The following is a 26,557-nucleotide window of genomic DNA, read 5'->3' on the forward strand; positions in this document are numbered from 1 at the left end:
AATTTGGGAGCAATAACTGCCTATTATGTTTGCTATCTGAATTCAGGCTACTGATTCAAAAGTGTAACTTCTAACCACAAAAGCAACTACGAAAATAACATAAAATACCAAGAAAGCATGGCCCTCTAAATCAACATGTTCAAAGCTCATATAAACTCACAGAGACTAAGGCAGCATGCACATGGCCTGCATGGTGCTACAACAGATCCTTTGTGTATATATTATGGCTTCCAGTTTAGTTTTTTTATAGGATTCCTAAGTGTGTCAATGAGTGGGTTTCTGTTTCTGTACATTCTCTTGGGTTCTTCTCCTTCTGTTTGATTGTTTTGTACAATTACAATGTGTTAGTTTTTGTTTTATCTCATTATATTTTATTATTCCTTATATTTATTCCTTAGCAGCCTTCTAGCCTTCTTATGGGAGAAAAGGAGTGGATACAGATGGGAGGAGGTGAAGAAGAACTGGAAGGAAGAGAGTGGGAGGAAACTGTAATCAGGACATGTTACCTGAGGAAAAAAATCTATTTTCAACAAAAAGAAAAAATAAAAATTAAACAAATAAACATATACACTCAGAATAAAAGGCAATCTATGTTGGCACCTGTTAGAAACAATGAACGCTGTCTGAAGGGTTGGGAGGTAGGAAACTGGACCTTCCCATTTTCCAATCGGACTGTGACTGACTCTCACTCTCTCTCTCTCTCTCTCTCTCTCTCTCTCTCTCTCTCTCTCTCTCTGTCTGTCTGTCTGTCTGTCTGTCTGTCTGTCCTTCCTTTTATTTCTTCTGAATTCAAGGCCTTTGCTGAGATTCTTCTCAGTGAAGCAGAAGAAAATGACCATTGCTTGTTTTTATGGGTGTCTAATAAATGAGACAGCTATTTTCTGATAATGACTCTTAAATGAATCCTGCCATTTTATGATGACATATCTTAGCAGCTGTGATTACCTTAATAAGTTAAGCCTATCATCCAAACATCATCATCAAATGTGAGATACCAAAGCAATTTTCTAAGACTGCAGTGAAATGGATATAACATAAAAGATGATTCCCACATCATAAAAGATAATTTGCAGGAAGAGAATGAGAACAACAAAAGGAGGACTGGGGCTGCTTCTGACATAAGGAAATGCCTGTTCTGCTGAATACAAACAGAAAGCGAGACAACTTTCTGCTGACATTCTACACCAGGAGACACTCCATGTTTCTGCTTCTGTTGGGAACATGCTAGTCAACTGTGTGCCTAATACAGTACTGAAGCCTTCAGATTCTACTTTGCCAAATAAACATATCATTGTTTTGTTGTCAGTGTATCTAAGTACATTTAGTTATATAACCATACCTCAGTATTTTGAAATGCATGATTATATTACTATGCATCTACTGTAACTTTTCCTTACAGACTCTGTATTTAATTCTATGGTTTATAACTGCAGTCAATAATGACCTATCATTCATGTCCACAACTATGAGAAGTAGGGAAAAACAGTATTCACAAAATGGCTATGGAATTTAAGTTTGTAAACAAAGGAAACTTTTAATGAGAAAAATATCTACTGACAGTTACACAAAAGTATTAATGCAAATGTATTTATATTTTGATATAAAATGATAACTCATTTTAACTGAGTTCATCTTTTTCATTAGTTTCTCTACTCAGTTACTTTGATTTGGAAAAGAATATTACTTTGGATTGTTTCAAGAAATCAAAAGGAAACATAGGTTTGTCTTTGTCTTTTACCGTTTGCCCCGGGGATAATGCCGGACATATTCTCCAACATCATGAGCAGCAACAGCTAAAACTTGTGGATCATCTGATACCTCCAGAAGTTTTGTCAAGATTCTGAAATAAATTTAATCCAGACATATCAAGCTGTGTATTTTTCTACAGAGTACAGTTAATTAAGTTTAATATAGACATCTTACTCAAAGCAGACGTTTCTAAGGATTTCACCATAACATCCATGTTAGTACTTTTCAAACCTTTGCACATATATACAGGTTACCCCCAGCTTTATAAACAGTTACATTTATAAACAATCCCAAAAACATAACCCGAGACTAGATGATAGGTCACAGGTCTAAGAGAAAACCTATTATTATTATTCTGCTAAAGATATAGGGCAGTAAATGACTCCTAATAACATACTACTATACTATAAACCAGGGCCTTGCCCAAATTCCATCTGCGAAGCTTCTTTTAGCATTGATGGAAACGAAAGAGACCATAACTGGACAATGTATGGAGAGAGAGACAGACTCTGGAGCACTAAATCCTAAGTGGGATGTCTTCTTCAAACCCCTTTCCTCAAGGCTCTGGGATCTATGAGGAAGAGGAGGAACAAACACTGAAAGAAACAGAGGAGATGTATGGCTTCAAGAAAACCAGCATCTTCCAGATACAGCAGGACTGATGTATATCTAAGGTCCCAGAGACTGTAGCAACAAACGTAAGGCCTGCACAGATTCAAGTCAGACAGGCAGGTTGCCAGCAATAAGAGTTGGGAACAGACACAGGATCCCACCCTACCCACCCTAATCAAACAGCTAGTTGTAATTAATATCTGCTGGCAAAGGGAAAATCTACTCCCAACATGCTTTAGGTCATGGTCTTCATCACAGGAATAAAAACCAAACTAAGACAGACAAAGGCACACACACACACACACACACACACACACTCAGACACACACACACACACTCAGACACACACACATACACACACACACACACACACACACACACACACACACTCACACAGTTTTTTTAAGGGTCATCTAAGATGCTCAAGTATTACTGTCCCTTAAAAATTAGGGAAGAACACACCAATCGGCTGTCCAGTGACAGTTAGCTCTGAAAACAAACTTGCAAATAACATTGTAAAGACTGAAGAGACTATATTTAGGACTACTTATCTTTATCTATATCTATATCTATCTATCTATCTATCTATCTATCTAGCATACATAGTAACTTAGTAACAAAGAAGTTATGAATTTGAAGGAGAGCAGAGAGGAGTACTGGGTAGGTTTTGGAGGAAGGAGTAGAGGGATGTGATTATAATCTCAAAAACAAGCGTTTTGTTTTGTTTCGCTTGGTCTGTTTTGTTTTAAATAGATAGCTCATTGGTTAAGAGCTCTTACTGCTTTTGCAGAGGACTGGGGTTTAGTTCCTAGCATCCAGTCACAGAATGGCTCACAAATGTCTGAAACTCTAGTTTCAGGGGATCTGACACCTAATGCAGGATTCTGCATGCACCTGGCTACACAAACACGTAGACACATTTATCATACAAATACACAAATGAAATAAATATTAAACAGAAAACAATTAAAACCATTTAGTTGTTTGCTCGCATATAACCATATGTTCACAAAATATGAGTCTTTATACTAGGGAACAATTTAAATCACTATCTTAGCTTATATTGCCAGAATTAAAACAAATGTTTACTTGTAATAAATACTATGTTTTCTACCACTCTAAACTGGATTTAATGCTCCATCTCTACAATTCCATCACTGGAAGGGAGAAGCCAAGACTAGGAATCCAAGAGTTCTAAATCAGCCCGTGTCAAAAATACAAAAATAATCCCAAACATGTTCCAATCCACAAAAGCTGCTTAGTTTTTAAATCCCATTTATCTGACCTTTGCTAATACTAAAACTTAAAAGTCTACCCATAAAACCTCTGTGACCATCTCAACGTGTCATCTGCCTCAAATCTGCAAGTGATAGGAGTACAAATGAAGACGCTGTCAATCAGAGTATCATTTTGTCATGCAGTAATTACACACCTTCTATCTTCTGGATTAACTGAGAAATCTGGATTTCCAAGTCCCCAGGGGGGAAAAACATGACAGTAATACATATTCATTTTCATACTGATATATATACATTCTTCACAAACTGTTTTTGATGAAATAAAACTCAGAAGTTAATGCATATCAGGATATAACAAGCATTGAAAAATTAATCAAATTATTATCTGTTGCCTGCCTAATCCATATTCTACACACAACAGCACCTTGACAATAACTCCTTCAATGTAAGCACATGAAAATATAGAAGATAAAAACAAAAAACACATTCAGCTTTCCAAATATTTATTTATATTTTTCAATATTCCAAACTATCTGCTTTCTTCTTTAAGTTATTCTATTTTATTTTCATTTTATGTGTATGGATGATTTTTTACCTGAATGTCTATTTAGCACATGCATGCAATGCCTGTGGAAGCCAGAAGAGGGCGGCAGAACCCCCAGAACTGGAGTTTTAGACAGCTGTGAGCTTCTAACCAAAAGGAGATTCCATGATGCAGTTTCCATGAGGTCATCATCAATGATGGGGTAGTACTTACCAATGATGTGGCTGTTTCAGAGTTACCCACATTCCTGAAAGCAACCTCTTCTTATAAGCTATGGGATTCTAGAGATGGGGCATTAACCCATGCTCTGTAAGCCAACTAAATGAACTCGTCAGTTCACTAAGCTAGACTCTGGTGGAATGGTACTTTGGACTGTCACTACAGCACTATTTGAAGTGAGTAAATATTTGTTTATGTCTCACCAGGAAAAGTTAGTACAACTCTGTACCCAACACAGGGTGTGATAAAACTAGAGGAGCAACTGCACTGCCCTTGCTTTGGACTGCAATGAGGGTGGACCATCCATGAAGGCAGTCTCAGCAAGTAGCTTCTTCCTATGGGGAATATGGTAGGCATCTTCTTATTATGGCAGAATTACATGGGCCTTCCTATGGGGAGCAAGACATGTAACGCGAAGCCATGTGAGGCTGCCTTATACAGGAGCCTTAGATGGCTGTCCTTTACATAATATCTAGCAGTGCCCCTGCTTGATAAATAGGGTCTGTTCTGTGAGTACAGAGACATTCTAACAGCTATTCAAAGTCTAGAGTATATGCTACATCCTTTGAAAAGAGCAAAACGGGACAAAACTGCCAGCAAGCAGTAACCCATGGCAGTTGCAAGCTGCTATGATGTGTAATAAAACATACATCTAAATTTGACATGCTACCCATCAGAAACTCACTGATGTAAGGAAGGAATTCTAATGGAGAAAAGGCATATATGTGGCTATCACCCTCCACTTCAACCACTGACTCGATGCGTAGGGTATATAAAGGAGAGGATGAGCTAAAGGTACTAACGACATTTTCTGTAGCTGGAGAGTTCTGAGGGACCAAAAAGGAAAGGGTACACATCAGATCTCTGCTCAAGAACTCCCAGGCTATGCTGTGGAACCCACTGGAAGAACTAAATAGAGAAGGAAGAAAGCAAAATAGAAGTGACAGAAGATAATCTTCTACTCCAACTTTTAATACAGAAGAAGAGAAAAATCCATGATTCTTCGTAGAGGTCAAAGCCTTAACAATGGGCATGGGCAAGAAATCATGATAATTAGTGAAGATTTTTCCTCTGAACTGCTTAATTTGGCAAAGTCTGTGAAGCGAGAAGGGACAGAACCACTCAGAGCCAGACTAGTGAGACTGTGGGATGTGGGAACAAATGATACCTTTTATCTCTGAACTGGGAAAGCAGAGAAAATAAGCATTGTGACTACTCATCCTTCCCTGAGACAAAGGTCCACTGCCTGTAATGAATATACCACACTAACGCAATATAAGAAATTAACTGGGGAAGGTGGTGCTCACCTGTAATTCTAGCATTTGTGAGGCCAAGGGAAGAGACTCTTAAGTTCAAAGTTAGTCAGAATTATACGGCAAAACCCTGCATTAAGAATACAAACAATGCTAGCAGAAACCATGTGCTGGGCATGCAGAGAATATATAAGGATATCTTTGTGCTCGATTTTTGTAACTTGGAACTTCTAAAGTTTAAGTCAATTTTAAAAGTGTATGTATTATATGACACTGTATGTGTGTACAAAGGAGGGAAGAAATGAAGGGAAAAAGAGAAATTCTTCGGAACATTTTCATAACCTAAGTTTGACAATAAATCCTTTGTGATAATACCAAAAGTAGAAGGAACCAAAAAAAAAAAGTTAAAAGGGAACTTTGATTTTAAAACTTTTGTCCTTCAAAGCCTTTGTCAGGTTATCAGCTAGTACTATGGTATTCTCCTGTAAAATGGGGCAGACAGGGAACCACAGCTTTCACATGATCATACGGGAAAACAACAGACAGTAAATGGTGCACTGTGTTACTAAAGCTATGATGACTAGTAGGTTAAGTGTTTAAATAAATTTCCAACATATAATGATGTTTTTTAATATGCAACCCCTTTATAAGTTAAGGAGGACCTGTATAAAGAACCCTAACAACAAAATACCAAAAGGCAACTCAATTTACAAAGAAAATAGAAGCCAAGATCAAAATAGGTGCTTTTCCTTAGAAGACAGACAAAAGATCAGTAATTATAAGAAAAGATACTTAAGATTATTAACCTCCAGGAAATAAATTCCAGTGTGTGTGTGTTGGGGGGGTGGAAATGAAATATAACTACATATCCTAGAATACTTAAAATCAAAAGGACCATATCCAGTGTTCAGCAGTACACAGCTTGCCTAGTATGGATGAAGAAGTCCTGGTCCAATCCCCAATTTTGGTTAAAAGGTACAAAACCCAGAATCCTTACACAATGATGTAGGAATATAAAGCTGTACAGCCACTTTGAAAACCAGTTTGTCAATTTCACAAATTGTTAAACACAGTTACCGTAAGGCTCAGCATCCCACTACTAGACTGGAATTCTGGATTGTTTAAAAAGGGGAAAGTAGGCCGAACACAGAATTAAACCCTCTCTGCTTTTTTTTCAAATGTGTTTGGGAATTTTGTCTATATGTACACCTAGTGCCTTCAGAAGAGGGCAGTCAATGCTCTGGAACTGGAGATACAGATGGTATGATCCACTATGTGGATGTTGGGAACCAAATCCGGATCCTCTGGAAGAACAGCAAGTGCTCTCAACCACTCAGCCATCTCTCCAAGCTCCCAGCTTTCCTCCTACTCCTTGACTGCAGATGCAATATGACTACTTGCCTCAAGCAAAAGAAAGAAAATGTATGTTCCCATGTCAACTTGGACAGTAAGCAGTACTAGTGGACTAGTGACTATTCACAGTCAAAGACAACAAATTCTACTGTCCATGAGCTTGTGCATTAAAATAATAAAGTCTTGGCTGTACACTGGAGTACTACTCACCCATATGAAGGGATAAGTACTCATAAGCACTTCAGCATAGATGAACCATGAATACATGGTTAAGTGAAAGATACCAGTGTCAAAAGGACAAAAAGAACATGATGGAGGGAAAGGGATTTGTACAGAAGAGATGGGTGAGTTAAAGATGAGAGGGGGAAAGGACAAGGTGGGGTAACAGCAATCAGAATGCACTCAATATGTATAAAATTTGTCAGAAATTTAATAGAAGATTGCAAAGACAAATAGATTATTACATTTACATATAAAATTTCTGTATGAGGCAAATTTATAGAAACATAAAACAGATGAAAGGTTAGTTAAGGCTAAACAAATGAGTTGTGGGAGAGGTAATAGCTAAGGAGCATTGAAATTTCTTTTTGAAATGATAAAAATATTTCAAAACTGAGAGTACTAGTAGTTCTACAGTACTGTAAATGTACTAAAAAAATCACTGAATTTTATTTTTAAATAGATTAATTATATGGTATATAAATATTTCACTTCAAAAGGAAGGAGATCACATTTAGTCATGTTATCATGATAAGAACAGAGCTTCGGAACCCAAAGGGAAATGCTATTTTGGTCTTTTCATCTTTCTCTTACCACTCTCTACCTTATTCCTTATTCTTCTGACACTGTGTCACTGAACATGGACTTGCTTTTTTTTTTTTCTTTTTTGCTAGATTGGCTGCTGGTAAGTTCTGGGGATCTGCCAGTCTCTGTCCACCCTGTCAACCCTGATCACACCACAATGGAGGTTACGGGTGCATGAGGCCACACCCAGCTTTTTCGTATGTGCTAGGGGTCCTATGACTGTGCAGCAAGTAGCACTCTTAGCCACTGAGTCACATCCACAGCCTAGAAAGTGCAATTTTCAACTGGATAGTATGTAAAGGATAAATTTTGATCCCTACTTCACAACCATAATTCATAACTATAACTCCAAATAGATTGGAGATCAAACAACAAAGCTTCTAGAATATAGCATAAAAAGATATCTTCGTAGTATAAATAACAATTAATAGGTTGTTTCAATGTAGAAATTGTTAAATACTTGAGATTTATTAATTGCCATAGCAAACCTTGGAAACACTGTGAAATAAGGATTTTCCAAAACAGAAAGGAAGAGAAGGACAAGCAAGCAGACATGGATAACACACACCTGTGATCTCAGCATGTGGAAGGCTGAGTCAGGATTGTCATGAGTTCCAGGTCAGGCCTAAGTTACAGAAAAAAAGGGGACACCGAGGCAGAGAGTAAAAGAAAAAAAGGATGAAAAGAAAGAGAAAGACTTTTTTTTTTTTAAACAAAAAGATGGAATATAGCTAGTGAGTAGAGAACTTATCTGGAAATGCTCTAGGTTCTAGGGTTAACCCCAGTACCACAGAAATGAGATCAAAATAAAAATACAAGGGTATCTCTGTGCCCTTGGTAGGTAAAATCTTAACCAAGACACAGAAAAGCACTAGCCATACAGAGAAATTAGGAGATTGAATCTCTTAAAATTAATACTTGTGTTTAACAAGGTTACAGTTAAACAGTAAAACGGCACGAAACAAAAGGTAAAATAGTCTCAATGAATACATAACAAAAAATATCATGTTTAGAATATCAAATTCCCATTTAAAAAATCCAATTGGCAGGCAACAACACCTAACTAATCAAAAGCATAAAAGGCATTCACACGTTACTTAGCAAGAAATCGTGAATTAAACTACAGAACACCAAATAACAAAGCTAAACGTTGATGAAGATCTGCATAATTACAGAGCAGAACATGGATCCCAACTTACTTCAAGAGTTCATAGTTCTTCTCATTTAACCTCACAGCATTTTCTCTCCAAAATTTCTCAGACTTGTGTACGGGACTCCATTCCAACCTTCCAGATTTAAGTTCTGAACTGTATTCATCAAATGAGCTATAAAATTTTTTAAAATTCCAGTTATAAGAATCTAGGAGCTACTACAAAATAAAGCAAATTAAAATATGACTTAGTTACAAAGACTGAGTCTGGGCTTTATACACACTGTAAGTTGCAGCACTCAAAAAGCAGAGGAAGGCAGACCTCTGTTAGTTCAAGGCCAATCTGATCTACATATCCAGTTCTAGGCCAAACAAAGCTACATGGAAAGACCCTGTCTTAACAAACAGCAGGAATAAAAGCTACAAAGACTCACTGAGCTCTAAATATTAACCACTACTATAGACTTGAACAGTTTAATCACCAACAAATCATAGGAACTAAGGTCCAACATTGCCAAAATTGAATGTTTGGTGTGAAATATTAAAATCATTATTTACTCCCAAAATCTTTATTCTCAATAAATATATAAATATATATTAGTAGAAAAATGGTAATTCCTACCCTCAGAGTCAAAGCAGTATTTTTGTCAAGTCAATAGATATATTACTATGAACATATGTGAAAAGCAGATAATCTTAAAATAAATTTAAAATACACTACTGTATCACAAAAACAATATTACACATATACCCATATAAATATTAAGTATGACTACTACTAATATAAACATGATTTGTTGACATAACCTTTTAAAAGCAAAAAATCTATATATGTAACAAACTCAATACATTGTAATTCAAAAATTAGTAACTAAATGTACAGTAACTTGGTTGTTTTTAAGTGTGGTTTAGTTACTATGAGTTGATTTGTCAACTTGATAAGATCTAGAATACCTTTGGCCACAACTGTGGGGCTTATCTTGATTGGGTTAATTGAAGTTTCTGGTTTGAATGTGAAATGGCCCATTTAGTCTCATCTGTAACACTTGGACCCTAGGTGGGGGTGTTTGAGATGATTATGGGATTTTTAGAAGGTGGAGTCTTGGAAGAAGTAGGTTATAAAGGATAGACCTTGAGGCTTTTCAGATTCAAATTTCCTGTTCACTCTCAGCTTTCTAAATGCAGATGTAAAGTGATTAACCAGACTACTGTTACTGTCACCATGTCTTCCCATGTCTTTCTCATTACTGACTTTCTCATCCCCGGACAACTGTAAGCTAACATAAATACTTTCTCCCTTAAATTGCTTTTGTTGGGGGTATTTTATCACTTTAACTCAGCAATAACAAAGCAATGAAGACAAGGCACAAAGACTTGTGCATTGTTAAATGGCACCGATTCCTATGCTGGTCCTGGACTGCATAAAAGGAGAAAGTGACCTGAGTACAACCATTCATTTCCTTCCTGACTGCAGATATAATATGATCAGCTGTCACAAGCCCCTGCTACTATGATTTCTTCACCAGAAAAGAAGGCATACACTCTGTAACTGAGACAAAATAAACAAACCTTTCTCCATTGTCAGGGAATTTTACTTGATGGACCAGCCTGACTCCATCTTAAGGATAGATGCCATTTTTGTTATCTAACTAAGTTAGTTTCTATATAATACAAAATTCAAGTTGACTGTGCTTTATCCTGCTGCTGGAATCTGATATGATCCCCACCCTCTGGAGTTTGAATGTACCCAAATAATAAGATGTTCTGCCAAATTGTTTTGAAATGTTCAGCCAAGCTCTGGTGTAACCAGAATCCCTCTGGAAATCCCCCGACCTCTGAAGCCTCCCCAGCCTTGTAGGCTATATAAAGCCCACGCTTCCTATGCTAAATGCTATTTTCTTCACACCCTACTGTAGGGAGTTAGCCATGTCTCCCAGGAAATAAAACTTGCTTAATTTAACCAAAGATTTTGGGTAATGGTCTTTACTCTCAATTGGTAGGATTAACACTACTCTCATGTAATTAACTGCAACAAGACATGCTTGAACTTACTGTCAAGTACAATTTAATAGATGGAACCATTAATGTTGACTGACAATTCAGCATAGCCAGGATAGAGAGGGTACATGGACAAGTATGTTCTGTCTGAATGGACTTAATGCAGACAAGTGAGTGTAAGTAAACTAGCATTTTTAAATAATCATATCCTAAGCCTAACAATAAAAACAGATATAGGTCAACTGTACATACCACTCAACTAAGGTTCTGTAAAGAAAATGATATGAATCTCTCCAAACAAGAATAGACAAATGCCCTAAGTTACAGTTAACAATGTAGAATGCTTCAGCTGAAAACATAGCATACTGTATATAATTTTCATACTTTGGAATTAATTCAAATTTTCTTTAAAAGTTATATAACCCACCATGTACGCCAATACGGTCTAACCACTCAGGAGACTAAGGCAGGATCACTTCTGTCCAGGAGTTCAAGGTCAAACAAACCTCAGCAGATTTAGTATATGGCAATTGTAAAAGGTATGTTAATGCCAGGACAGGTGGTACACACCTTTAGCCCTGCAGAGCTGGCAGATCTCTGAGTTCCAGGTCAGTCTGGTCTATACAGTGAGTTCCAGGACAGACAGGGCTACATAATGAGACCCTATCTCGAGTAATTATGTGACAATGATGAAGATTAGAACACACCTAAGGTCCTGGACACTCTCACCAAGTTTTTCCAAAAGAAATTTGATGTCTTCACTGATATCTTCATCATCATACTTCTGCTGCTCCAAATTCTCCAACTGTTTTAGGACTTTGCATTGAATCATAGCCAGAGCATACTCTTGGCGAGTTTCTCTTTCCGTTGATTTTTCTAAGAAATTCTGAGTTAGACAAAGAGAAATGAAGAAAGTGCATGATGTTTGCAGACATCCATACTTCTTTCCATCTTCCTTTGAGTTTCCCATTTAACCAGTACTTTTAAAAGATGACATAGATACATAATCAGAAGCCTATATCTAAGAATGAAATACCTCTACTTTAAATCTGAAATGTCCTTCAAAGGTCACTATTATAAAAGTTTAGCTGCCAGCCTATTTTTGTGACACGGTAGAATTATTAAGAGCTGCAATCTCTGTGAAGAAGTCAAATCAGTCACTGTCTCCCCCACGTTCCCATGTCCTCTTCCACGGTCACCCTGGTGAGTCCCCTTGTCCATACACACCTTTCCTTCAATGAGCTAGAGATACCCAAATTCAACAACCTGTGTGCCAGGCTACTCCGATGTCCCCAGCCTATGCTACATCAGCCTGTAAGCTTCCTCCAGGATGTACCCTACCTGTATTCACTAATAACATCCAACAACAGTATCCAGACGTCTCACATCCTCAACACGTCCCTTGACTGTACAACAAAGGAGTACCTATTCCCCAAGCCACAGAACTCTTCCGTATCACAGTCAACATTTCTATCCAGCAAGATCTACCTCTCCACACTGGAAGCTTCAAACAAGGAGAACATCCTGTACACCAGACCAGTACCCTCTGTCATCTGATTTCATTCCACCCAAATCATTTCTACCCTCCAGACACAACCCACAAGAATATCCACTCTTCTACCCACAACCTTTTCTGTGGATAAGAAACTCAGAGCTAACAAAAGAGGTCCACACGCCTAGAGTCAATTCTAAAGGTACCAGAAATAGGAAAGAGCAACAAGTATCTTCGCTCCAAAACCTACCAGTCCTGTAGAAATGTTTATCAGTGATAATTACCTAGGTGATCTCCAGGACACAGAATTAAAAGATCATAAACCTCCTCAAAGAATTCAGCGTTTAAAGAAAACACAAAGAACAAGCTCAATGAAATCAAGGAGAAAGAACTTGAGAATAAACACCTGAATGATGCCCAAGAAAACACAACATAAGTTTGAGATTTGGAAAAGACTAATCGAAGACTCGAGAACTGAATCCAATCAGGATAAAAACACTGAAGATAGCTAAAGCTGAAATGAAGATGAAACTGAAAAACCCAACAGTTAAACTAGAAAACTCAAAGGAAAGTCTTATAAGTAAAATGAATCAAACAGAAGATAGAGGATCAGGACTAAAAGAAAAAAAGAAGGGATTTAGAGCAAATAAATAAGAAATATTTTTTAAAAATTTAAAAATCCAGAAAAGGACAGATAGGAAATGTGGACACCAGGAAAAAAGCAAACCTCTAAATTATAAACATAGATGAGGAAGAAAACTCCCAAGTCAGTGGCATAAATCTAAAAGAAATGGATAAAATTAAACTAAGAACAAGTTAACAACTTAAACTGACCCATAATATATGAGGAGACAGAAATAAAGTCAGCATCACTCTAATAACCAAGCCAGGTAAAGACACAAAACAACAACAGCAACAACAACAAAACTGCAGGCCACTGTACCTGGTGAACGCACTCAAAATACTGAAAAAAATGACTGTTCTCCAAAAGCTATTTACAGATTTAATGCAATCCCAATACAAAAAAAATCTCATCTCATTCTTCACAGAAATAGAAAAAAAAAAAAAAAAAACTATCCTAAAACTCATATGGAACCACAACAGCCAAAATCCTGAGCAAAAAGAACATGCTGGAGAGATTACCATTTCTAGCCTTAGCACTTGGCCTGACATAGATTTACTCATATATGAGGGCAATATATATATTTTTTTTTCACTCGAATGTACCCACAGCAGTTGGGATAACTCCAAAAGACATCTCTTTGGAATGTTAATGGCACTGTATGCATAAACATGAAGGCTTCCTGGGTGAGTTACACCTCCAGAGGCAGCCTTTACACTTTCGAAGCAATACTGATACTGTTTCTGCCTGAGCTCTTTACAACCATTTGCATTCAGTTCCCATGGGGACCTTGGGTGTTAGGGCTCTTAGGCCTCAACTATAGCCAGTCTTAAATCTCTCAGTCTCATCTATCTTGTCCCTTAAGGCCTTGACATCTCCTAGGAATTCCTTTGGTAGCCATGGCCTTCGGGTTCTCTTCTGTGACTACTAATAAACATTTTTTTTCAGTTCTTGCCATTCATCCTCTTTATCCTCACAGATGCTGCCATTGCTGTGTTCTTTCTACGGTTTCTTTCTTGGTATTATTACCAGTTTGACACAAACTACTTAAAGTGGGCAAGAAAAAAAATCATTCCAGTAGGACAACCTTTAATGAACCTGTGGCTACAATACAGAAAAGGTGCCACAGGAGTTGCAGGCCCGCCCTCTCACTGAGCACAAATCATCTGCTTATTTAGTTCTAGAAGGGTGCTCTAACCAATCACCAATCACTAAGATTGGTGCAATCTTCTCTGCACTAGACACAGTCACTTACTTGGGACTGTCACTTGCTTGTCCAATCACAACCTTGCTCCCTAGCATCAATCACAGTAGTCCTTCCACCAGAACTGCTCCCATTCTACACAAGACAAAAACTGGTTCATCTGGGCTGGTGAGTACACAGTACAAAACTGCTTCCAACAGTCCTGGCTGAGGCTGTACCTTCAGGTCCAAGACAATCCGTTAGGATCTTTGCCTACTTGACTTAAGACAGTCATGACATATTTTAAGTGGCTGGTACTGCATAAATAAACTGTGTCAGTTGTTTTTGTTAACTTAAGTCAAACCTAGATATTTCTGGGAAAAGAAAATCTTAACTGAGAAAATGCCCCAACAAGACTAGCCTATAGGCAAGACCGTAGCCGTTTTCTTGATTAATGATTGCTATGGAGGGGCCCCACCAACTGTGAGTGGTACCATCCCTGGGGTAGGTAGTTCTGAGTAGTATAAAAAAAACAAGCTAACTCCAGCAAGGCAATGCACACCTTTAATCTCAGCACTTGAGAGGCAGAGGAAAGTAGATTTCTGTGAATTCTAGACCAGCTAGAGCTACAAAGAGACCGTAACCCAACTTGCTCCCTAAAATAAACAAGTTGAGAAAGTCAGGAGCAAGCCAGTTAGCAGCACTCTTCCATGCCCTCTCCTTCAGTTCCTGCCTCCAGGTTCCTGTGTTGGCTAAGGCCTGACTTCTCTTAGTGATAGAATGTCACCTGACAGTTATGAGCTGAAATAAACCCTTTTATCCCTACATTGCTTTTGGTCACTGTGTTTCCACAGTAATAGAAACCTTTACAAAGTTAAGTCCTTCTATAAAAACAAATCAACAACTGCAGGAGGTTCTTGCTTCACTTTAGCAGCCTCTCCTAAGTTTTGAACTTCTCAACATTATTCATCCTTCAAAGCTCTTCCAACCCTCCTTTCGCTCTTGCATTATTGTCGCATCTTGTCATATCACTGTATGACACCAATATTTACTTACATCATCTGTCTTCAGACTATGTAACTATTAAGACCTTCAATGACAAACTACATCTTCATCTATATTCTCCAACAATTATCAAAGTACATGACACAAAAGCAATTCAAAAAACATCATATTTTAAGATAAAGGAGACTAAAGAAGACTACTTCAGGAATTCTTCATCTTTTCTAAACAATGAGAAGAAAGAAAATGAACTATAAGGAAGAAAAACAAAAAGGTCAGTTCTTGAATTATTTCAAAGTAAGGCCTCATTAATAAAATTATTTGAGTATAAGAATTATCTGGACCACACTTAAAAATGTGCCTTAACAACTCATGTACACAGAATTTGCTAGACAAATTGTTAGCTACCCTGTGAGTGAGTGAAAGAAGAAAGCACAGAACTTGCTTAATTGCTTTTAAATTTTATTAATTATTACTCTGCATTTATGATTGTATATACGTTGGGAACATGCATGCTGCATTGGTGTCATGGTATGTGTGAAGCAATCAGGGGACAATTTGAAAGAATTGTTGGTGATCAAAGTCAGGTCATGTCCAGACACCTTTACCCACTGAGCCATCTCACCAGTCTGTTTGCTTAAACTTCAGAAGAAACTACTTAATGATAATAGGATAATTCTTATATTTAAAAGAGTATAACTTTTTATAACTACAATAACAAATCAAATGTAATGCTCAGAACATGTGGCCAAGAGTTATTAGCATTGCAGATCTTCAGTAGGTCACCATTAGCTTTCACTGTCCACCTCTCTAACAGTAAATACTACAGTAAAAGTCCCTCCCTACATGCCCTCAATTTTCCTCAAACAGCTTGGAAAGGCACTGGATTTAACAGCACTAGTGAGCACGATAAGTGAAGAGATTTTCCTTTCATGTTAAAGATATCAAAAGACAAGAGGGGGGGAGGGGTCGGAAGAGAGAGAGATGGTAAACTGGTTAAGAGGCTTTATGTAAACATAAAGGCATACCTTAAGTAAAATTTAAAACAAACTATTTTTTAAGTAAGTAATGGTGGAGGCTGACACATGAAAATGACTCAAAATAAAAATACAATGCCTGGCAGAGCAGTTAAGTATATGAATCACTACTCTGTGTTTCCAGGATACTTTGCCGAATCAATTAGCTTACTATGAAGTTCATAAGTGTGATACAGTTAAAGTGATTAGGTCAGTCCCTGATACAGAATAAATTCTAAGATAAAGTGTAGCTATTATTAACTCCATACTTCTAAAGAAGGAATTCCTAAACCAAGTTTTAAAATTTAAGACTGACAAATGCTATGAATAGATAATATAAGATAGATAGATAAATAGATATAGATAGATAGATAGATAGATAGATAGATAGATAGATAGATAGATAGATAGAGACAGACAGACAGACAGACAGACAGACTGACAGTGAATATTAACATATAACCAGCCTCTTTTCTTCTTGTACCCTGACCACCTACCTGAAGACCATGTGTCCAGTGTCTGCCTTCCTGCACTCCTTCTGCACCCTCCCCTAAGGTAGGAAACCAACCTTGATTTACTTAACCTTATTCATCCATGCTAGTGCCCTTGCCACACCCAACTCTAAGCAGGGAGTCGAGCATACATTTACCCCACCAACCCCACCCATGCATCCCTTGCACCCTTCTCCAATTAGAAATACTACATACACTTGCTTTGCAAGTACTACCTATCCTGAGAACCACTCTCCTATAAGGACACTAGGCCTAGACCCATACCTGTACCTCCACAGCCCCCAAAATGTGTGCAGGGATCAAAAATCCCAGGTACCTGCCTTCTGCCCCAACCCCAACCCCTCTTCAGGGAAGGATCCTAGACTCACATCACCAATACTATTAGTACATGTTGTACATTCCCCACATTCCTGAAAATTAGCTGTGAGAATCTTCAAACCTTAGAAAAGTTTTTCTATTGGGATTAGAAACCTCACTTAACACAAGCTGCGGCAGGAATTCTTGGTAATCCATTCCAACCTTAACAATGAACTGCCCAAAAACTGAAGTCCAGTCCCCAAGTACTTGGCAATAAGACCCTATTGCTGGTCATTCCACATACTTTGAAATATAGAACACAGCAAAATCAAGCTGGTACAGACCTGAAATTTTATCCTTACTAGCTACCTTTCATAGTTCCGGAAGATGCTGTACAGGCTACCAGAAGAGAAAGGAATCTCCAGTCTTATCCAGGTATGAACCCTATGAGCTACAGTAACAATCAGCCTGCCATAGAAGCTCACAGGTACAATAGTAGTATAAATGCCATCAGAGTAACCAATAACTTTCTGATTTGACTCTAGACCCACTCCACAAGATGAAACCCATACTTGGCACCAACATCAATCCAAGAACCTCTGGCTAGATAGAACATAGATCTTAGAGGAGAATACACTACTATTACTCCACTAAATGGACATAGTATCAAACCAACTCCTAATGACCTACCATTATACCTATAGATTGTGGCATCTCTCTACCTTCTGTTTACAGTAAATGACAATCAACATACACAACTAGCCAAGGTGCAGAGAATAAGACCTTCAGAACACTTAACACTAAGTGAAACATATATACTATGTTCCTTAAACAGCTCACAGATCATTTTGGAAGAAAGAGAAAATCCCACTAGCTGAGAAATTATTGGCAACTTTGAGCTGCTGGAGAAAGGGTCAGTTTTCTCAGCAGTACAGCCCCTGAGAAGTCGACCATGTTCCAATAGAAAGCCACATATCTAAGAATATGAGAACATCAGTACAAATTGGCCTTGACAGGAAAAAGAAACTCCCAAAAAGGACACGAAGTCAGGTGGAAAGGATGGGGAAATGGATCTTGGGAGAGCTGAAGGAGGGTATATATGACCAAAACCACTTGCATGTAATTCTCGAAAAATAACAAAAATAAATAAATAAATAAGACATTTCACTTTATCACTAATAGAATGAAAATTTAAAACAGTGGTTTCACTATTCATCCAAGACTCTATAAAGACAGAGAGTGATAATGTTAAGTATAGTAAGACAAAAGAACAAACTTAAAGCACAGCAAATGGAAACATAAGCTGGCACAGTTTTGAAAGATCATTTGGTATTAACTATTAAAAAGACTTTTTAAAAGAAAGCACATTCCTTTGACTCAGTGGAACCACATACAAAATTATTCATGGAAGTGTCAAATAAACTGTGAATACCACATGCCTCCACCAATAGGGCAATGATTAACACAGCAACACAGCAGAATGTAACATGAGTAAAGGAATACTAAAGATCTACATAGAAAGAAATTAAAGCATACACATTACATACCTGTTAAGAATAGAGTTGTAGAGGCTGCAAATATGGCTCAGAGATTAAGAACATTTGCTCCTTTTCTGGGACAGGCCCAGATTCAGTTCCCAGCACTGACACTAGACAGCTAAGAGCCTGTAACTAGCCCCAGGGGATCCAATGAATACTTCTGGCCACCTACACATGTAAAACCCCTCCTACATATGCACATAATTGATATTTTTTCATTTTAAAAAATGCACAGCCTCATAATATGCCATCTTTATGTTCAAGTATAAATCAAAATCACACTTATTTATGTATTTATCCCTACATGACTACAAATGTATAAAAGATATTAGTGATTATTGTTCAACAAATCTGATAGCTATACTTCTTAAACTTTGAAAACACATCAATACCTCATTTTGTATTTGACTTCTTGCTGTTTATTTCAAGTAAACACAAAAACAAATGGTTCAAAGCAAAGATTCTTAAGCAAATCTTACCTGCATTTGCCTACTGGGAATCTATCTATCTAGCATTCCGATTTGCAAAGACAAGACTAACCCAAATACGAAAATTCTCTTAACAACAACATTAATTGTTAATTCTATTAACAACAGCATTATAATAGGGCTCTGGTAACCACTCGTTAACAGAATCCCTGAGGAGGACACCTGCCAGAGTGGTAAGCAGCACATGACACATGACACATGTTCCGTAATATCATCACTTGAGTAGGTCTCTCCCAGAAACCCATCTGAGTCCTAAGGCAACCCACAAAATGACTAAGCAGACAACTGATTCACAGGACACAATGGCTTTGGGGAAATACTTAATACCTTATGTGGTATAACAAAACCCCTTTCTTATCCTCATGCTTCATCATCTTCTATTCATTTTTGTAACTGACAAAATTCTAATATCCTAACAACATAATTGTAATGTTTACAATAATTGGAAGTTTCTGCTGTTGACTCAAAAACATGCTGCTAGCCAGGAGATGCAGGATATGAAGCAAAACTCCAAAACTAAAATATGGGCCCTGAGAGAAAACTCCAATAATAATAGTCCTGTAGCAAGCACTGTAACAAAAAGGGACTTTCTCCATCTGAATATAACCTAAGTACATTTCTTTACAAGTATACTACAATTCCCACAGTCCATCCACTTACATTACTTCCCGCCTTTCAAACACAGCAAAAGATCCTACACGTGTACACGCAGCAGCAACCTCCCTCACCGAGTACTTACACGGAATGCTGCAAGAATGATTCTTGTTACTTTCTCTTTGACAGATTCTTGAAGGATGTCTGACAGAAAAGGAATGATGTTATAGCGACGAAGGTGTTCACACATTTGAGGACTGAATGCCAGAAGCCATATTGAAAAAATCATTTGATATTGAAGTTGAAAACCACACTTGTTACTCAAAACGCCCATTATACTGAAAAAGAACAGAGAAAACATTTCACACTACAGCACAACAAAACACAAGATGAGAGTACATTAAAAGAGCAAACGTCTACATTCCACAAAGGGCAGAAATCACCAGATAAGACAATAAAATGGTCACTGGAACAAATGAGGCATAAAATGCACAGAACTGCGAACACCATGCCCCCATATAAACCATAGTTTTTAGCTAATAGATATTGATTTGTGAGGTGGGAACAGTGAATTGCACTAACACACTATGTCAAAATGCGAAAATGGTGAGGAGGGACTCATCCGTACTTTATTTTTTCTTTTAATCTAAAGTTGTTCTAATAAAATTCTCGAGTCTTTAAAAATCTAACAATTATTACATTACTTGGCAGTAACAGTTCTATATTTTTGTGATTTGCACATACCTTAGAGTTTATTGGACTATTCCTAAGTTTCTCATGCATTGTTTCTTCTACCTAGAGAAGCTCTTCTCAGTTTAGCCTATTACATTAAGAGCTTGCTTATATTAAATACTATCAGTATTTCAACTGCTGCAAAATTTTGTTTTTATACTATTGACATCCTGATAACTGCCTGGTTCACTGGCTCTGTTCTGGTAACTGGTCAAGCTTCCTACACTTTGCTTTCCTGATGCCCTAGGTACCAGCTAGTTAGATTCTAGGTTCTAGGAAAGGGAGCTAGATGCTGACAATAACCACAGAAAAAAGGTACTCGCAGTGCACATCACCCTAGCAAATACGTCCTCACAAGATAACCCATTTTTCCCATGGCAGTAACTAATTCAGATGCAGTATTCCAGGTCTACAGAATGAGTCTCCTTGCACAGACTCAGGGGCACCATCACTAGCCATCTGTGCCCCTACTCAAGAGGACCGGGTCCCTGCATAAGGTTCTTCCTCAGAAATCACAGACACCAGTATCAGAGGAGCTTTACTCAGCTCTCCAAGCATGTGAGTTTCTGTGATCCTAAACCCAGACCTAGAGACGTTACCATCTTTTGCTTTAGTTTCAGGGGGAAAGAAGTTGGAAAATATATATCTAGTAATTCTTCACATCCAATTAGCTTCTAAAATAAAATTGTCATCGCAAGAGTTGTGGGAAGCACAGAGCTGTTAAATCAAAGTACAAAAGTTTCCAAGGATCTAGACATCAATGATGAATCCTTTAGGAGTTGGAGAGAGCTTAATAGACAAGAAAAAAATTAGTGCTAATCTACAGTCAATATACAACATAGTGAAAAGGACAGTTTTTATATATAAAAATTCAGAAAATACTGTATAGGGTATGCAATAGGTTTTAAACCAGATAACTCAATATGCTGATTAAAATATGGAGTATTTTTAGTGATCAGTGACCAGCTCTTTGAACAGACATCTGACTTTTCTCTCCTCACATCTTTCCTAGTTATAATTTGAAAAGCATCAAAAAGAAACAGAAATTTGCACTGCAAAAGAAAATGTATAAAGTGCCTTTCCTTTGTGAGAACAAAAAAGCAGACACTTAAGATTGTCAACTGATCTTCAACGTTGTTTGATACTAAAAATGCTGCTATCAAGATCTGATCAACCAGCCAAAGCAATCAGACAACAAAAGGAGATCAAAGGGATACAGATGAAGAAGTCAAAAATATCACTATTTGTAGACGATATGATAGTATATTTAAGTGATCCCAAAAGTTCCACCAGAGAACTACTAAACCTAACAAACACCTTCACCAAAGTGGTTGGGTATAAAATTAACTCAAATAAATCAGTAGCCTTCCTCTACACAAAAGAGAAACAAGCCGAGAAAGAAATTAGGGAAACGATACCCTTCATAATAGTCCCAAATAATATAAAATACCTCGGTGTGACTTTAACCAAGCAAGTGAAAGATCTGTATGATAAGAACTTCAAGTCTCTGAAGAATGAAATTGAAGAAGATCTCAGAAGATGGAAAGATCTCCCATGCTCATGGATTGGCAGGATTAATATAGTAAAAATGATCATTTTACCAAAAGTGATCTACAGATTCAATGCAATCCCCATCAAAATTCCAACCCAATTCTCCATAGAGTTAGACAGAACAATTTTCAAATTCATCTGGAATAACAAAAACCCCAGGATAGCTAAAACTATCTTCAAAAATAAAAGGACTTCTGGGGGAATCACTACCGTGAACTCAAGCAGTATTACAGAGCAATAGTGATAAAAAAACTGCATGGTATTGGTACAGAGACAGACAGATAGACCAGTGGAATAGAACTGAAGACCCAGAAATGAACCCACACACCTATGGTCACTTGATTTTTGACAAAGGAGCCAAAACCATTCAATGGAAAAAGAGATAGCATTTTCAGCAAACGGTGCTGGTTCAACTGGAGGTCAACATGTAGAAGAATGCAGATCGATCCATGCTTATCACCCTGTACAAAGCTTAAGTCCAAGTGGATCAAGGACCTCCACATCAAACCAGATACACTAAAACTAATAGAAGAAAAAGTAGGGAAGCATCTCAAACACATGGCCACTGGAGAAAATTTCCTGAACAAAACACCAATGGCTTATGCTCTAAGATCAAGAATCGACAAATGGGATCTCATAAAACTACAAAGCTTCTGTAAGGCAAAGGACACTGTGGTTAGGACAAAACGGCAACCAACAGATTGGGAAAAGATCTTTACCAATTCTACAACTCATAGAGGGCTTATATCCAAAATATACAAAGATCTCACGAAGTTAGACTACAGGGAGACAAATAACCCTATTAAAAAATGGAGTTCAGAGCTAAACAAACAATTCATAGCTGAAGAATGCCGAATGGCTGAGAAACACCTAAAGAAATGTTCAACATCTTTAGTCATAAGGGAAATGCAAATCAAAACAACCCTGAGATTTCACCTCACGCCAGTGAGAATGGCTAAGATCAAAAACCCAGGTGACAGCAGATGCTGGCAGGGATGTGGAGAAAGAGGAACACTCCTCCGTTGTTGGTGGGATTGCAGACTGGTAAAACCACTCTGGAAATCAGTCTGGAGGTTCCTCAGAAAATTGGACATTGTACTACCTGAGGATCCAGCTATACCTCTCTTGGGCATATACCCAAAAGATGCCCCAACATATAACAAAGACACATGCTCCACTATGTTCATAGCAGCCTTATTTATAATAGCCAGAAGCTGGAAAGAACCCAGATGCCCTTCAACAGAGGAATGGATACAGAAAAATGTGGTACATCCACACTATGGAATATTACTCAGCTATCAAAAACAACGGCTTTATGAAATTCATAGGCAAATGGTTGGAACTGGAAAATATCATCCTGAGTGAGGTAACCCAATCACAGAAAGACACACATGGTATGCACTCATTGATAAGTGGCTATTAGCCCAAATGCTTGAATTACCTTAGATGCCTAGAACAAATGAAACTCAAGACGGATGATCAAAATGTGAATGCTTCACTCCTTCTCTAAAAGGGGAACAAGAATACCCTTGGGAGGGAATAGGGAGGCATAGTTTAGAACAGACACAGAAGGAACACCCATTCAGAGCCTGCCCCACATGTGGCCCATACATATACAGCCACCCAATTAGATAAGATGGATGAAGCAAAGAAGTGCAGGCCGACAGGAAACAGATGAAAATCTCTCCTGAGAGACACAGCCAGAGTAAGGCAAATACAGAGGCGAATGCCAGCAGCAAACCACTGAACTGAGAAAGGGACCCCTGTTGCAGGATTCAGAGAAAGGACTGAAAGAGCTTGAAGGGGTTTGAGATCCCATATGAACAACAATGCCAACCAACCAGAGCTTCCAGGGACTAAGCCACTACCCAAAGATTATACATGGACTGACCCTGGGCTCCAACCTCATAGGTAGCAATGAATAGCCTAGTAAGGGCACCAGTGGAAGGGGAAGCCCTTGGTCCTGCCAAGACTGAATCCCCAGTGAACGTGATTGTTGGGGGGAGAGCAGTAATGGGGGGAAGATGGGGAGGGGAACACCCATAGAGAAGGGGAGGGGGAGGGGTTGAGGGATGTTGGCCAGAAACCGGGACTGGGAATAACAATCGAAATGTAAATAAGAAATACTCAAGTTAATTAAAGATTAAAAAAAAAAGAAATACCCAATTTAATAAAGATGGAGGGCAAAAAATTAATTTTTTAAATTAAAAACATGGAAAAAAAAAAGGATCTGATCTACCTCTAAATACCAAAGGGATCATCCAAGGCAACAACTTTTGTATTTTGGAGGGTTGTGGGGGAGGGGAGGGCAGAGTGGAATTGAGAAAGAAATACTCCCTGTAGACAGGTTGCTATTTTGCAACTTTAATTCATTCTTACAGGTCCTTGATTTGGGGTAAAGGTAACTTCTTTTAGCATAGTAAAATATAATTCACTTTATCTTACAATAACCACATGGGCTAACTAGACATTTTATAAACCTATAACATACTATGAAATTATAGTGACATTGTGCTATTTTTATCTCAATAGATATCATTTCACTAATTATATATTTATCTTATTAATTATAACTCATCTGCAATTATAAAAAATGAAAGCTACAGTCATACAAAATGGCTTACAAAAATGTTATAAAATCATTATCTTTTCCAATTTTATTGCTCCAATTACTGCCACATCTTTTACGAATGTAAAAAACAAAATAACATCTATCTTTGGTTCTGTACAGAAAAGAGCATCACATCCAAGACTGCCAGTCTTAGATTGCATAGCTCACAATACCTATTCAGTTTGCACCAACCATATGGTTTATACTTGGCAGTTACAACTATGGTTTGAAAGTCTGTGTCCCTCCCAAGTTCATAAATTAAAATCATAATCCCCAAATTGACAGTATGGTGACCCAGAGCTTTAGGGAAATTAAGTCACACAGGGAGAGCCTTCATAAGTACCAAATAAATGAGCCCTTCTATTATATGAAATTACAGCTCACCATACTCCAAATCTTACAGAGCCTTGAATCTTGGATTTCCCAGCCTTCAAAAACTATGTGAAATGAATTTCCCTTGTTTGGAAGCCACTTAGCCCTTAGCATTTTGGTTTAGGTAAGGGCTTTCCAGTTAGAAGTCTGGAATGTTTCCTGTGTTATGGCTAAATACTTTGTTCTCAGTTAGTGGCTATTTGGGAAGGATTAAAAGGTGTGGCCCTGTTGGAGGAGGTATATCACATTTTAGGGTTTTAAAAGCCTTTTACGATCTCCAGGGCCTCTGCTTCCTCATTGTAGTTTTCAACTGCTGCTACAGTACTGCCATGCTTCCTACCTTTGAAAGTGATGGACTCGTCCCTCTGAACCATAAGCCCAAATATGCCCTTCCTCCTATAAGATACCTTGATCATGGTGTTTAATCACAGCAGTAAAAGTAAGAAATATGCTAACAGCCCAGAGTGGCTATATAACTAACCTCTGGTGAAATTGAGGAGCTAGTTTGTAATAATCTTCCTGAACAGACAAATGTTCACTGCTGAGAAAGATGCAATCCAAGAGGTCTCATGGAAGAGAGAGAACATGAGGAAGACTACACACGGATTCCTCAAAACTCAGCCATGTCTTTGTGGTTCACTGTCCAGCAGTGTATCTTCAGCAGTCTCTATAATAAATCTTAGCAATGAGTAGAACCATACCTGAGAACTCAGTCTCTTTTACGTTTACCCACAGTAGCAACTAGCAGAGGCATTTTAGTGAGTGACAGAAGAAGCAAGCAAAGAGAGTGATGCTTCCTTATTCTAACAGTGATGGAACTGGCTTTATCAGCACACCTTGAAAACTATGAGAATGTAGATACTGTCCCAAACTAAAGAATTAACATAAAAACGATTAAATGAACTCTCCTATAATAGGTCAACAATGTCCTTAGTACACACACACAAAAAAAATTCCAGAGCAGGAATGGAGTTGTTAGCCAGTAAGATTCCATGAATGCTCAAACGTCACAGGTTATTGCCAATATTCTTGGTAACCCTCCAAAATTTAATCGTATGAGCCTACTGCTAAAGATGCCACATACCTGAGTCCTGCAACATGGCTACATCAAGCTAGCGAAGACCTGGAAGCTACATCCATACTGACTAGTTTTCACAGTGCTAAAAGGTGCTATGCTGGCTATCAGAGAATTATGAATCACACCCAGCTGTGAGCCCTCCAAGTAACAACAATGACTGCCCTTGTAAGATATGCCTACTGATGCAATATGACATGAATGTCATGGGAGCATCCAATCACATTCTGACTGCACTTACTCAAATCCCCCTTCAAAATACAAAATCCATACCTACCACCAAAATCAATTAGACAAGACATAGTTCCTATGGGAGAAGCTACTACTATTATTCTGGGAAATGGAAATAGTATTACACCACTCCTGATGACTTATCGTTATACCCATATGTTAATCTATCTCTCAACCCTCAGCTTAGAAGCTTACTGTATATGGGGATTAACACAGAGACCTACAACTGACCAAAGTGAAGACAATAAGAGATTACAGAATGCTCAATCCTAAAGGGAAACAGATATATTGTCCATGTGTGTATCTGTAAATTTAAAAAAT

General features: G+C 37.9%; 1 protein-coding gene across 13 annotated transcripts in view; it reads right to left on the reverse strand.

Annotated features, from left to right (window-relative positions):
• Atp6v1h (ATPase H+ transporting V1 subunit H) overlaps positions 1 to 26,557 on the reverse strand; it is a 102,738-nt gene that overhangs the window by 20,798 nt on the left and 55,383 nt on the right. For 8 of the 13 annotated variants that reach the window (NM_001398986.1, NM_001398985.1, XM_087547827.1 and 5 more), the window contains 4 exon segments: positions 1,739 to 1,840; positions 8,972 to 9,097; positions 11,628 to 11,806; positions 19,810 to 20,002. In NM_001398986.1, the coding sequence (NP_001385915.1) occupies positions 1,739 to 1,840; positions 8,972 to 9,097; positions 11,628 to 11,806; positions 19,810 to 20,002 (600 nt within the window). 13 annotated transcript variants of the gene reach the window in all.

Source organism: Rattus norvegicus, chromosome 5, assembly GCF_021556685.1.
Source record: "Rattus norvegicus strain SHRSP/BbbUtx chromosome 5, alternate assembly SHRSP_T2T, whole genome shotgun sequence".
Taxonomy (NCBI): domain Eukaryota; kingdom Metazoa; phylum Chordata; class Mammalia; order Rodentia; family Muridae; genus Rattus; species Rattus norvegicus.